Source organism: Carlito syrichta, unplaced genomic scaffold, assembly GCF_000164805.1.
Source record: "Carlito syrichta isolate Samal-C Ts95f unplaced genomic scaffold, Tarsius_syrichta-2.0.1 Scaffold58783, whole genome shotgun sequence".
In the NCBI taxonomy this organism is placed as follows: Eukaryota; Metazoa; Chordata; class Mammalia; order Primates; family Tarsiidae; genus Carlito; species Carlito syrichta.
This window is the reverse complement of record NW_007002879.1, coordinates 527,258-540,849: the sequence shown is the minus strand read 5'-3', so window position 1 is coordinate 540,849 and position 13,592 is coordinate 527,258. Positions and strand designations below refer to the sequence as shown.

General features: G+C 35.7%; 1 protein-coding gene across 1 annotated transcript in view; it reads right to left on the bottom strand.

The window, feature by feature from the left end:
• Positions 1–13,592, bottom strand: part of LOC103251561 (dystrophin-like) — a gene marked incomplete at both ends in the record, with an annotated part of 504,158 nt that overhangs the window by 25,117 nt on the left and 465,449 nt on the right. The window contains one exon of the mRNA XM_008050158.1: positions 3,187–3,359. Coding sequence (XP_008048349.1) covers positions 3,187–3,359 — 173 coding nt within the window. The remainder of the gene's footprint in view (positions 1–3,186; positions 3,360–13,592) is intronic.

Genomic DNA, 13,592 nt, shown 5'->3' with positions numbered 1-13,592 from the left:
TTCCTGTCCCCAGACAGATATTTGCTACCGTTAATCCCATCTCCCCCCCCATAGTTTCCCACTATTGTCAGTCATTTTCTTATAGTATTACATTGGATGTTCAAGGTCCATTATATGAGTGAGAACATGTGATACTCGGATCTTTGTTTCTGTGAGAGGTCACTCAGTATTATAGACTCTAGTTCCATCCAGGTTGCTGCGAAATTCATAGGTTCTAGTGACTAAATATAACTTTAGGAAAAGCAATGATTTTTTAGTCTGTTTTGTTTGTTTGCATCCTCAATGTCTAGAGGGGTGCTAGTACATAGTGGGTATTCATTAAGTATTTGTTGAATGAACAAATAAATGAATGAATGAGAAAGATACGAGCACCAAGATTGAGGTTCTTGAACGGAAGAATCATATGATAGAAATAGTTTCCAGGGGAGAGTGTTCTTATAAATGTGTAATGGATAATCTAACTATGTAAAGGGACAGAGACAAATATATCAACATGGCATGACATGAAGACTTAAATAAGAGTCATGTCACAGGAAGAGAAAAGTGAGGCAGAAGAAAAAAATGGAGGAAAAAGGACTTGATATGAATTTGGATCTGGAAGCACAGGATGTTCTTTATGAGCCAATGACATGCGATGGGAAACTTCACAATCATTTGGATTTGAACACATTTTTTAAAAAATGCTCACTTGGGAAATTATGCACTAATGGTTTTATTTATTGAAATATAAAAATGGCTTCAGAATCCTTCATAAAACAATGAACCAACTGTAATTTCTTAGCATAATATGTTCTAACTTGGGCAAATCTTGTTTTCCCAGGGTATCTTTGAAACTATTTTTTTTTTAATTGTGGCAACTTTTCACTGTAAAATAACCCCAGTGGAGTAACTGATGAGATTCACAATGCAGGCTTATCAGTGCCACTAGGGGTTCTATATCTAACTGTTTTAGTGTTCATCTGTCCTGTTTCATAATCATTTCAAATTACTACTTCTACTGTGCATCTCTCAAATGAACCTTGCCATTCGCTATAGATTGACTGATAACCTTATTTCAATCAAGTGTCAGGAAATAAACTAAATTGCTTTGATGTGAAAAATTACTTCTTTGCTTTTATAAGTGAGTGCTTCTAACATATTCTGTATTATTAGAGAGGCCTACTTAAAAGCCAAAACTATTGATCTGAATATTTAAATTCTAGAATTTGCAGCACCTTAGATAAGCTAAGGTAACTGTTTTCTACTTGATTAATGACAGCAAGCATTAAACTGCAGTAGCTGGCATATGGGAAATTGCTGAGAATGAAGAGCCCATATTTTGGCTGACATGCTGTTTGCCGCTTTCAATTCTCCTTTTATTTTATCAAGTTCACATGAAGGAGAGAAAAGGCACTGAGTGATGTTGAGAACAATTATAGCACCTTTCTTTTTCTTTCCTGCAAAAAAGAATAACTTTTTAAATTTACTTTCCTGCCAATATCTTTTCCATCTCACATATTTCATTCCTTTTTTAATGACAAATGTTATGAAAGTGGCCTTGATCACCACCCACTCTGACCTTTCTTAAGAGTTTAAGCTCTGTAAAAGCTAACGGAACCTCCCTATGAAAATGCCATTGTCCATTGCTGCCTCCAACTCATTATCAGCACGTTGAAACAAAATAGGAAGATGAAGAAGAATGTCGGGGAAGCTGGGGTGCAAACTTGGGGAAAAATCCCTCACCAAAAAAAAGGCAGACCTTTTCTGCTTCTGGAAAACTGTTTCGCTATTTCATCCTTTCAATTATTATGCATTTATTTGTAAAAATTTTCTTTTTTCTTTATACTCTATGACACAATGTGACCTTGGATCTGCCACTTACTAACTAAGTGAACTTGAGAAAGTTTAGACTCTCAGCACCTTACTTTCTTGAAATGTAAAGAGAATATAATAATAGAATTTACCTATTAGGTTTGCTGAGAATATTAAATGGGTCAATAAATGTAAAGTGCTTATGACATTGTGTAGTGTATATATATATATATATATATACATATATATATATATGCACTATGTTAGTGTTAATTACTATCATTTTGCTCATATTTGGTGCAGACCTTTGCAACAGTATTTTTGAATCAATAAAAGTTCAGTTCTTTTTTTTTCCTCCTTATAGAAGACAAAATGTTAGACGTTGAAATTTTAGACAATTTAGAATAATGATAAAGAAGAAAAAAAAAGTCCCCTCTGTAATCTTACTACCTAAAGGTAGTAACTACTCCCATTATTTAGTGGCCTTCCCTCATAACTATTATTAAGTTCATTCATCCTTTTCTGCTTCCTTCCACTACTACCTTTGCTCTAGACACAGCAGAAAGCACAACATTTTTTTTTTTATAGAGAGAAATGAATTTAAAATGGCAAGCAATTAGAAAGTAGGAATCCTGGCTTCCACTCCCTGCACTTCCTAGGCCATTTAAGCAACACCGAGCATTTCACTTCCTATTGTTGCCCTTTTATTGCTCCACTGAACTATTGCAAAACTGGGATAACAAGGACTTCCCTCTGTGTTCTTTAAGATGTTGCTGAGATACATCCGTTAATTTCCCAAAAGAAAGTTGATACACAGAAAGGGGCAAAGCCCAAGTAGATGAGTGTAGTATAACTAGAAGCTTAGTCTAGAGAGGATGTGTTTCAACAAATTCTGAGAGGAAGCAAAAGACAGGAAGTGGCTACACTCTCTCCGGAACTATAGGAACTAAAAAGAGGTCTCCTCTAAACTATTCACAATAATGCATTATTGTTTTTAAAGAATGTCCTCTGGCATGCATTTAGACTAATGGTAAAAAAAAAAGAATTTCATAATAAATATCTGCGAATTTTATCACTTTCTGTAAAACCCTGTGATAAGCCAAGAGAGAACTCTGTGAAATTAGGATAGTTGTGCTCCTCATTTAAATTCACTCTAATGTCTTAATATGCATGTCTCCTGTGGTTATAAAACACTATTTTAATCTAATCTGAACCCTCAAGTATCATCTCCATACCAAGCAAATAAATGATTCACTTGTTCAAAATTAAATGAATCATTCTAAAATTGGGTGATTTTCATAAACATGTGAGACATTAGTTTCTTGTGCCAAGACAACGAAAATAATTTGTCATTTTAATTCATTATTGGCTTTTTTGCTTCAGGTCTTTGCCTACCTAATGTTGAGAGACTTTTTCCGAAGTTCACTCCACTTGAAGTTCATGTTATCCAAACGTCTTTGTAACAAGACTGCATCATCAGAACCTTCCAAGGATCTCAGGATTTTCTGGCCATTTTCATCCAGGTTGTGATAGAGATCCGTGTGAGCTTCGATTTCTCCTTGTAGGTCCTACGGGACAGCAGGAAGAATACATGCAGAATTACCAAACAAAAGAAACCAGCTATGAATGTGAATTTGGAGAACAGCAAAAAATACATTAGTTCAAAAGACATTTCAATCAGACCAACTAACAAAAAGATACACTTCAAATCAGTTTTCTTGGTATATTGTCTCTTTTTATTATTATGTAGATTGAAAATGGGCATCTTATTAGGTGTAATAAATTTGTTCCTTGCCATTATGAGCTGGAAAGCAATATACCTATAACTTTGTAAATTTCATAATTTATATCCTCCAGTCCATGGACAAAATATATTGTTTTATCAAAGTGAGATGAAGTAAAATTCCATGATAAAGAATACCCCAGTGCCAATCATTCCATTACAATATCGGTTAAGTCATATTTTTCAAGCATATAGTAATTGTAGAGTTGACTCTGACTGTAAAAGCTTACTGAAACTAATAAACTAGGTTGTACTTTGTCTACAACATCGACACATTAACAGGAGTCTATTATGGTAAGAATCTTTTTGACAACACACATTAAGTTCACCTTGTCATTATAGCATCATACATAAATCACAGCATCACACATTTAAGATTTTTTTCATTTAAAATATCATCATATTTTAAGCGTGACAGGTGGAAAGTCCATAGGACCTTAGTAAGAGTTATGATAAGAGGTTATGCATTCAACCTCATTTGTATAAATACAGATCAAGAAAATCATCATAGTAGAAGAATCTGACCTTTACATGGTATGTCTTCCTGTGTAACATTTTCAGCTTGAACCGGGGACTACAGCACTGATCCTGTTGCATAGCAATCCTGAGAAAACCCAGAAATTGAAAGAGCCCTGCTTTAAAATGCCAACTTTGCTTACATTCTGTTGACAGAATGAATTTTGGAGCACAGGCTTCACCAGTTAATAATAATAAACGGCCACTTTGTACTCCTCTAAACGGTAGCCAGGCGTGTGGATGTGGGAGGGACCTCAAAGAGAGGAGGCCTGGAATATGCAACTGACAGTTTATATTAAACAGCCAACTTTTCTTATCATTTTGCCATTACAAGCCAGAGACATTATAAATTCATTTTATATATGTGTTTTCCTCCTTGTTCCCAGCAGAACAGTCAATGCCAAGGGAACATTCCTTAGAGAGCTGCTGGGTACCAGCATTCCTTTCAGCCTACACAATGAATGGAGGCTTTGTACATTATCTGACTTGCTCTTAGAAATTTGTATGCTTCTGTTCAACAAGTTTAAAAATTAATTCTGAAGCTCTGAACAATTGGATTGACCTGTGTAACTAGACAAATTTTTTTCCTCTTTATTTGTCTCTCTCTCTTTCTAAAATTGAATTAAATTGCTCTGCTAAAGTAAGGAGAAAAGTGGCAGCAATTACATGTTAAAAAATCAGGAGACTGCTTTATGTTTTCAGGCACAGTCTCTTAAGATGCAGAATTTTGAATGTTGCACGGGTAAGGTAGATAGACAATGAATGTCTCCTGTCACTCTTTTTGGCAGCCAAAGTATCACTGATGGGCTCAAAAGAGAGTTGTGTCCCATTCTCTTTGACTGGGAGACAGGGAGGGGAATATGAATAGAACCACATCGGAAGTTGAGAGAAGGGAAATACTGAAAGAGATTGATTAGCATCTATCTCTATCTCATCTCAGCCAGGCTTGGACTAGAAGGATATAGCTTGATTTTAAAACTTATGTGGTAAAATCTTATGTGAAAAAAACAAAACTAAACAAACAAAAAACTAGTCTTGGGCTTACTGTAGAATGGAGTTTGGTCAAATATACATCCATTTTATGTTTCTTTTTCTTTTTTTCCCTTTTATCTACATGGAATAAGATGAGTTGCCTAATTTGTTCCTTTTTTCAGGAAAAGAGAAAAGTGAGATAATTTATCTAAATATATCGGGACAAAAAACCAGATCTAAATCTCAGATAATTTCCTCACTTGTCTCTTTTACTTTACCTCTGTTAGGTTTAATTTGTATACTACTTAAAACCCTACCTCTGAGTACACACTTAGTTGATTAAAGTCACACTTTCAGTTGTTCAAGAATATTAAGTATTTTAACTAATAAGACTAGTTCTCTACACTAAGATGGCATATAAATGATACTATATTTGAATTTTTAAATCCTGCATTGAAAGCATAGACCCAGACTTAATTAGTAGTTCCTGAAGATTATGTATACCATGAAGCTACCAACACTTGCTTTGTTAAATAAAAAAGGTCTTTTAAAGCAGAAACGGAATGCTGATTCATGAATTTGCTAAGGCTCATCTTTGCCATGTATGTTACACTGCATATAAACAAACATCTTTGTCATATCATCAGCAAAGAAAATAATATGAAATTGATAAACAAGTATTTATTGAGTACTGATTATTTGTCTTGCCTTGCACCATGAGAAATATAAGAGGAGTTCAAGTGACAGTTCTGTCTTTAATTTTCCTAAAATCCAGTGCAAACCTTTTGTTTAATTCATTTATGTTGTCATCTAAATATTGATGTAAATTTTCTGCCAAATCTCATAGATAATGGAATAAAAACGTATCCCTTTAAAAATGCAGAAGTGGCTGAAGTAAATTCATAGTAGTGGCAGGAAGGTAACTCTTACATCAGTACTACTTTTTTAGGTCATGATGGTGGTTTAAATAAAAAAATGTACAGTAAAGGGCCTTATAGGTTACAAAGCACTTACAGATGTACCACCTTAGTTATTCTTTCCCTGGTTCTAGGAAGTACATCACATTTTCTGTTTTACAGAAGTGAGCACTGAGGCTCAGAGATGTTTAACTAACTTGCCTAAAAGTCATATATCCAATAAGTGTTAGAACTGGGAAATAGATCCAGTTCTCTTGACTCTAGAAGATCTTGGACTGTCTGCACCAACCCATTTGTTATAAGCATTGGATGTGATATACAGTAGTCACTGAAGCTGAGCAAGGACACTACTTACAAGAGGAAGAAAATGACTGTTGAGGGAAAAGCACACTGAAAGACAGCATTTCTGAGTATGATAAAACATTTACTCACATGGATTGATTTGTTCTGAGTGAAAAACTGGATTCTGACTACCTTTTTCACTTCTGATTTTTGCAATTGAGGACCCTGAATCACTTGTGAGCAAAAATTGCACTGAAAAAGTCTCTTTACTGCAAAATATCCCCGCAGCCAGAACAGAAATTGTCCCATCAGAAATTCATATATTTGTCTACAAGAGCCATGTGAACTATGAGCAACACCAAGTAGTGACTTGACACATCAGCATAAACATAGTTCGACCATGTTTTTCGGGACAGCAAGCTGGTAGGGAATCTTTCTAGCTACAGGAGTCAGGTAGATTACCCTAAAAGGAAGGTATCAGTGAAGAACAGAAGGTTCTCTTTCAAAGTCTGGCATACTCTCATGGAGATTTCTCCGTACCAATAGGCAGCGTGAGTCTTATGTGGGAAGGACAGGGCAGGTAGGAAGGAACATACATTTGCATAAAACTACCGTAATTACATCTGTCTCTTTTTTTCTTTTTAATTCTCATGAAGGTGTGATCCCAGATATCTGTCTTAAGACTAAACCTTAGACTTAGGTAGCACAGAAAAGCAAAAGTTGATACAGAGAATTAAGTGGGGTTCTCAGAGGATAGTCAATATGAACAAAAGGTAATTTTCTTAAGAAATTTTCATAGTTTTATTTCACTTCTGACTAAACTAGAAAAGATCACTCAAGCCTTAGTTATGCCATTCACTATATGCGGTCTAATTTTTCTTTTATTTTCATGACTGTATTTTTTAGGAAGAGCAATAACTAATGAAAAGGGGGAAAGGTGTTTGTTACATAACAACAAAAATCAAAGTGGCAACAACAGCAACAATATATATAAGACTTACTATACACCAGGCACCGTCCAAAGCACTGTAGATACATGAGCTCATTTTATCCTCTCAATAACCCTCTAGGGTAGGCATTATTACTATCTTCATTTTCCATATAAGAGAATGAAATTACAGAAAAGTTGACTAAAAATGCCCAGGGTCACATAGCTAATAAATGATGCAGCAAGATTTCAAACTCAGTCAGACCCCAGGGATTGTGCTTTTAACCACTATATTACTTCTGAGTTGGAGCTTGTTGATGGAAGTTTTTTTTCTATTAATAATATCCCCATCTAAATTTCAGCAAGTCTAGCACTGCCATTAGACAATGAAGGATAACATTGTTTTCAGCACTCAAAGAGTAATTTTATGTTCTTATTAATACAGAGACTAGTAAACAGATCTGTAGCAGTAGACAGAGATGAATCCAATACAACAAGAGAGAACACAAAGTAATTGAGAAAACGGGTGCAAGTGAAAACATAATGTGTGTCACCCAAAGGAAACATATAGCATGATGTTCTATACAATTATAGAGCAAATTCAGCTGTGAGTATCAAAAAAGGTTTAGATACAATGTAAAAAATATGTTCATAGTATAGTGGTTTTAGGAATAAGGGGGATCTTGTTTCCGGGAGGTATTTACAAATCCCACACTTGCTTTCAATTTAAGAGACTAGCCTATTCTGTTGTGAGCCCACTTTCTTAGTCTTCAAGGAAAAGTCATGGCAAAGTGCATTAAATAGACCTAGGTTTGACTCTCCTCTTTCTCTTTTCCTCATAAACTGCATAATTATAAAAACTCTTTAATTTTTTTTTTGCTTCACCAAATATTAAATTATAACATCTACCTGTTCCCTTGTTTTGAATATTCCATGAAATAATTTTTGTAAAATACTTTGAATGGCTAATGTAAGGCATACTTTCATAAGAGAATCCACATGGAAATCAAGTGACAGAAATAGACTTCATGAAGTCATCCTACTTGGCTTAAAACTTAAGGGATGGAGAGGGTTGAGAAAGGTGGAGAAAACAAGATATTCCAGGAAAATGGATACCATGGAAATGGCATAAAGGTGAAATAAGTTTAGTTTATCATCAGGGACAATGAGTTACACAACCTGATTGGAATGGACAATGGGTGTTAGGGAGAAATGAGTAGAATTCAATTCAATTCCTTAAACCAAGTAGGGAAAGCCTTTCTTTAGGAAGCCATTTAGGATAAAAGTTTATAAAGAAAAGCACAAAGGCATGGTTATTGAATATTAAGTTTTACTACCTCATCCAACAAGTAGAATAATCCATGGTGTTCATCAGTAAAAAGACAAATGGAGAAAAATATGAAAAGTTACAAACTTTTTACTAGAAGAAAAATAAAGAAGGGAGATACCAAGAATTAGTGCTGTACCCTTCCTTTTATTACCCCCCCAATAGTCATGATAATATTCCGGAACATCAAGGATAATACACTCACATATTTACTTTCAAATATATAGAGAATTATTTGTCTCTATAATAGAACTCAGCAGATGTAAATTTCCCTATTTCAATAAAACTGAGAAATGAGAAAACAAACAAAAAGACACAGGAGGGATAAAATCAAGTTACTATTCTCTTTAAATAATCTATTATAGACACACTATCTCTCAGCTTTTCAGAATGCAGTTAGTATATGAATAATTTTAAGGCGGTTAGTTCCTCTTTACTGATACGTTTTACCTAATTCAAATAAGCCTGATAGAGAGGAAAAAAATATGATCTGATTTCCAAGAACTTAGAAAGTTAGAAACAGATGATCCAAAATAAGAAAGAAATTATTTTTGCAGGCTAAGTTGAGAGTAGCAAGAAGTGACACCTGACAGAGAATCAGAAAAGTGTAAAGGAGCCACAGGAACGCATAATTGACCAGGGTCACACAGTATGGAAACTAACAACTCTACATGCAGTAGTAGCCCTTGAAGGGGTCGCCTAGTCCTACAGTGAAGCAAAATAATTAATGTTAATGAGGATGATCCTGAATTAGACAGAGAAGGTAGGTTTATGTTCAATAAAATCTGTTTAAGAAGGAAGCAGTGAGCCAGGCTCGGTGGCTCAGCCTGTAATCCCACGCCTTTGGGAGGCTGAGGTGAGTGGATTGCTTGAGCCCGTGGGTTTGAGACCCGCCTGGGCAGCGAGACCTCATCTTTACAATAAATCAAAAAATCAGCCAGGCATGGTAGCGTGCGCCTGTAATTCCGGCTACTCGGAAGGCTGAGGCAGAAGGATCGCCGGAGCCCAGCAGGTTGAGGCTGCGGTGGCTGGGAGCGGCCACTGCACTCCAGTCTGGGTGACCAAGTGAGACTCCAACTCAAAAAAAAAAAAAAAAAAAGAAGGAAGCAGTGTATGTGAAATGCTTTAAATGACTTTTATGCAGTATAGTTGTTTTGAAAAAGTGTTGCTGCTTTAAAGAAGTTAAACAAAACAAAAAACACTCATACAAAAGCAAAATCTCTTAGCTTGGTTATTCTAAATGATTCATTAAACGTGGAATGTAAATAGATAAGGTTTTGAGGCACACACTCATACACTCTCACAGAGAGACAGACATTGCATTATGAAGATATAAGAACAAAAATCGAGAGTAAACCTTTCGAAATGTGTACAACAATCTAAAAATAAAAAGCATGGGCTTGTGTTTTGTATGTCTGATATTTGTAATTTTTAAATTCATGTTATAAAAGTATTGGTCTACTATTGTTTGGAAATTCAAACTAGCAAAAGAAAACAAAAGTATCTTTTCTAATGAATTTTTTGAGGCATATCCATATAAAGGAATAGGATCCATAATCTTGACCTTATAAGGACTGTAATCTAATCACTGGAGGTCCTAATAAGAGTAGGAAATACAGTTGGGTAAAGATTCACAAGAGGGTGTGAGTTTTTTTTTCCTATTTGATATGCGGTCATGACAATACCTTTAAAAGCAGCAGAGTTGTCATCTCAAGAGAAACAAGAGTTAATTTGAGGACTGCTGTTTGGCTGGAAGCCAGATTGCTCTAGGTAGATAAGGAGTATGTTTTCAGGTTCACTGACTTGCAATGCATCTTAAATGAGCAGCTATGGATTTAGGAGTCCACCGGCTTTACTTTAAAAATGGCTGTTATTAAAGTCCTCAGAGACTATTATCCTGCAGGGTTTGTTGTCTTCGCTTTCATATCTCATTTGAAAATTCTCACACTTAAGCACTACAACAGTGAAGAGAAGGAACATGCTCTCTGGACTCAGTACGTTCCCAGGTGCAAAGCTTTATTTCAAAATCTAATCTTTAAAAATGCCTGGCCTAGGGTGGATTACCCTCAGGAAACTGAGCAAAATCCCATTTGTCAAACTGCCTTCAGCAATCCCAAACTCTGGTAACACGTGATACTTTCGCTCCTTGCCTGACCATCTCTCATTTACTCCATCCTTAAAAGTTCTTTTTAAAACTGAAGAGTTCATTTAAGATATACTAGGTTGGAAGTAAGATGAGAGGGACCTCTTTTGCATCTTGTTCTTCCTGGTTTCTTTTTATTCAGTCACAGGGCAAACGTTCTCTGCATGCTTATTCATCACACAAACAAGCATTAAATACCTATTGTATATCCATAAGTAGGGCCAATCGTATTGATCTTATAAGGTTTTGGCAAAAATTAAATAACATGATGTGAGTAGAACATCCAAGTGCCTAACTCAGTGCATGACCTACCATGAGTGTTCATTAAGGTTGCATCTCTTTAATCCCCCTCTCACCTTCTGCTATGACTTCAAGCCTGTTAGCAGAGAAGACACGAGTTGTAGGCAGAAGTGAGGAGGTAATGCTGAGGAGAGTCAATTGTTGAGGTTCAAGGTTAAGACCTTTGAATGCAAGCTGGAGATGATTTCTGATCCTACAAGGATAGAATTCCATAGTAGCTTCCTGTGTAAAGGTGTGGCATCATGATAAAAAGTATTTGTAGTGATTATCGGGAGGATGGTTTTTAGGGTAAATGGCAGCACGGTGAGAATGGAGGCAGGAAGTCAAGTTGTGCAGTGCAGTCAACCAGGAACCAACAAAATGGTACCTCCAGAAACAGAAAGAAAAGAGGGAGAATGTTGCTGCCACCAAGTGCTCATGAATTACAGAAATTAGCTGTGTGTGTGACTTAATTTTACCCTTCTCTTGATCTACTTTGGAAGGTGGAATTTTGGAAAGTGATAACTATTCACAAAAGAATTTTTTGTTTTCTTTTAATGTTGGGATCTCTGTCATTACAACTGGAGTACAGTGGCACAATCACGGCTCACTGCAGCCTAAACCTACTGGACTCAGGTGATCCTTTGGCTTCAGCCCCCTGAATAGCTGGACCACTATGTCTGGCTAATTTTTAAAAAAATTTTCATAGAGACAAGGTCTTTCTATGTTGCCCAGACTGGTCCTGAACTCCTAGGCTAAAACAATCCCCCTACTTCAGCCTCCCAAACTGCAGGAATTATAGGAATGAGCCATCATGCCTGGCCCACAAATGCATTTTAAAGATAAAAATGTCATTTTAATTTTTATTTCCCAAGGAGTAAGAAAAAATTATAAATAGTATGCTTCAAACACACACACACACACACACACACACACACACACACACACACACACACACACCTGGGGTCAAATAAATGAGAATAACAAGATCACTGACGCTGACGCTGCATATAGGCACAGGTGACTCCAAACTTAAGTATATATTAGAAGGAAAACTTGAGCCGAGGGACACACACACACACACACACACACACACACCCTAGTGGGATTTCCTAAACTGTATGGGTGTGAGTTTTAAAAATCACAATGTTTTGAAAAGGAATGGGTGCAACAACACTGCTTCGGATGTTTTTAAAAAGGTCAAAGCCATGAATCCAGAGGGGAACTCACTTAAATATCCATTTGGTACTATATAAAAGTTTAATGAAAGGATGGCATGCCTCCATAATGCTGGTGTTGGAGGATAAGCCAAGCCCAAAGACTGGTTGAGTTTTCTTTTTTAATACTATATCCAAAATCCATATAAAAACATACTATGCTGCAATATTATTTCAGATAATGCTATACTTCTTTAGTGCTTCATAATTGGATATTTCCTGCATGAGACAACTTTTAGAAGATGATCACCAACTGTAATCTTGAAAGACCTTCACATGCAAAATCTAGATTGTACATTTAAATCATAGAGGCAACCACATATGAAAAGTCTACAAGTCTGAAGGTACTTTTGTTTTGTATTATTATGCAGGAATCAACCTGTTTGAAGAAAACTATAGTTATCTGAAAAAGACCTGATGGGTCTTTTCAACATGGAAACAGGTTTTTTTTACAGCAGAACCATGATGAGGGGTGGAGGTAGGGAAGGAGGATGAAACAGGACAGGAAACTAAGACTTACAGTTCTTATAAATCCCTCACACCAACTCTATGAAGTAGACCTTCTTATCCTCCAATTGAGAAATCTACGACTTAGAGAGATGAAGTAACTTGTCCAAATTCCACAGCTGTTATGTGGGAGAAGCAGGATTAGAGCACAAATCTGCCCAAATTTATATTCTTTTTACTCACACCCCCAATTTCTTCCCCACCCATTTAATAAAAGCAAGTGACTTTTGACTTGGGCTACATGTAGCATAGTAACATCATAACATAATTAACTCATTGAGGCACTTGTGAGATATTTGGTTTCAGGGCACTGTGATACTTGATAGGAATGGCCAACAATTGAATTAGTTGTCTAGTTAATGAATTTAAAAAAAAAATTTCTCCTCAGTCAACTCAGAACTAAAATCTTTGATGATTTCAAGTAACTCTAAATGAACAGAACACATTCCTATTCTTAAAGTAGGCAACTGTCTTCCCATGAATCAAAACACATCTGCTTATATTAATCTATGCAACTTGTCTACATTATGTGTAGAGTTAAAAGTTAGAAAAACGTCTTATTTCTGGAACCTCTTTGTCACCAAGCTATTTTTTTCTCTAAAGAATCACCGTGACTCAAGATTGTATATCAGAAATAAGTAATTAGTTGATGTCAAGTTTCATCTTTTTCCAACAGCAATATGTAAGAAGAAGACAAGAACATATGGCAAGGTGCCATAATTATTTTTGATCATAGTTTAAAAATCATAACAGCCATGTAGTTAATTTCTTCTGGCTTGTTTTAATTATGAAGGTTGTAAATACAAAACAACAACCTCATCCCATTTCCTACCTTTCCCCCCAAAACCTCATAATACCCTCAGCTCAACATTAAAACAACCCTACACTGAGGTAATTATTTAGAATATGTCAATATTGTGAACAACCTAA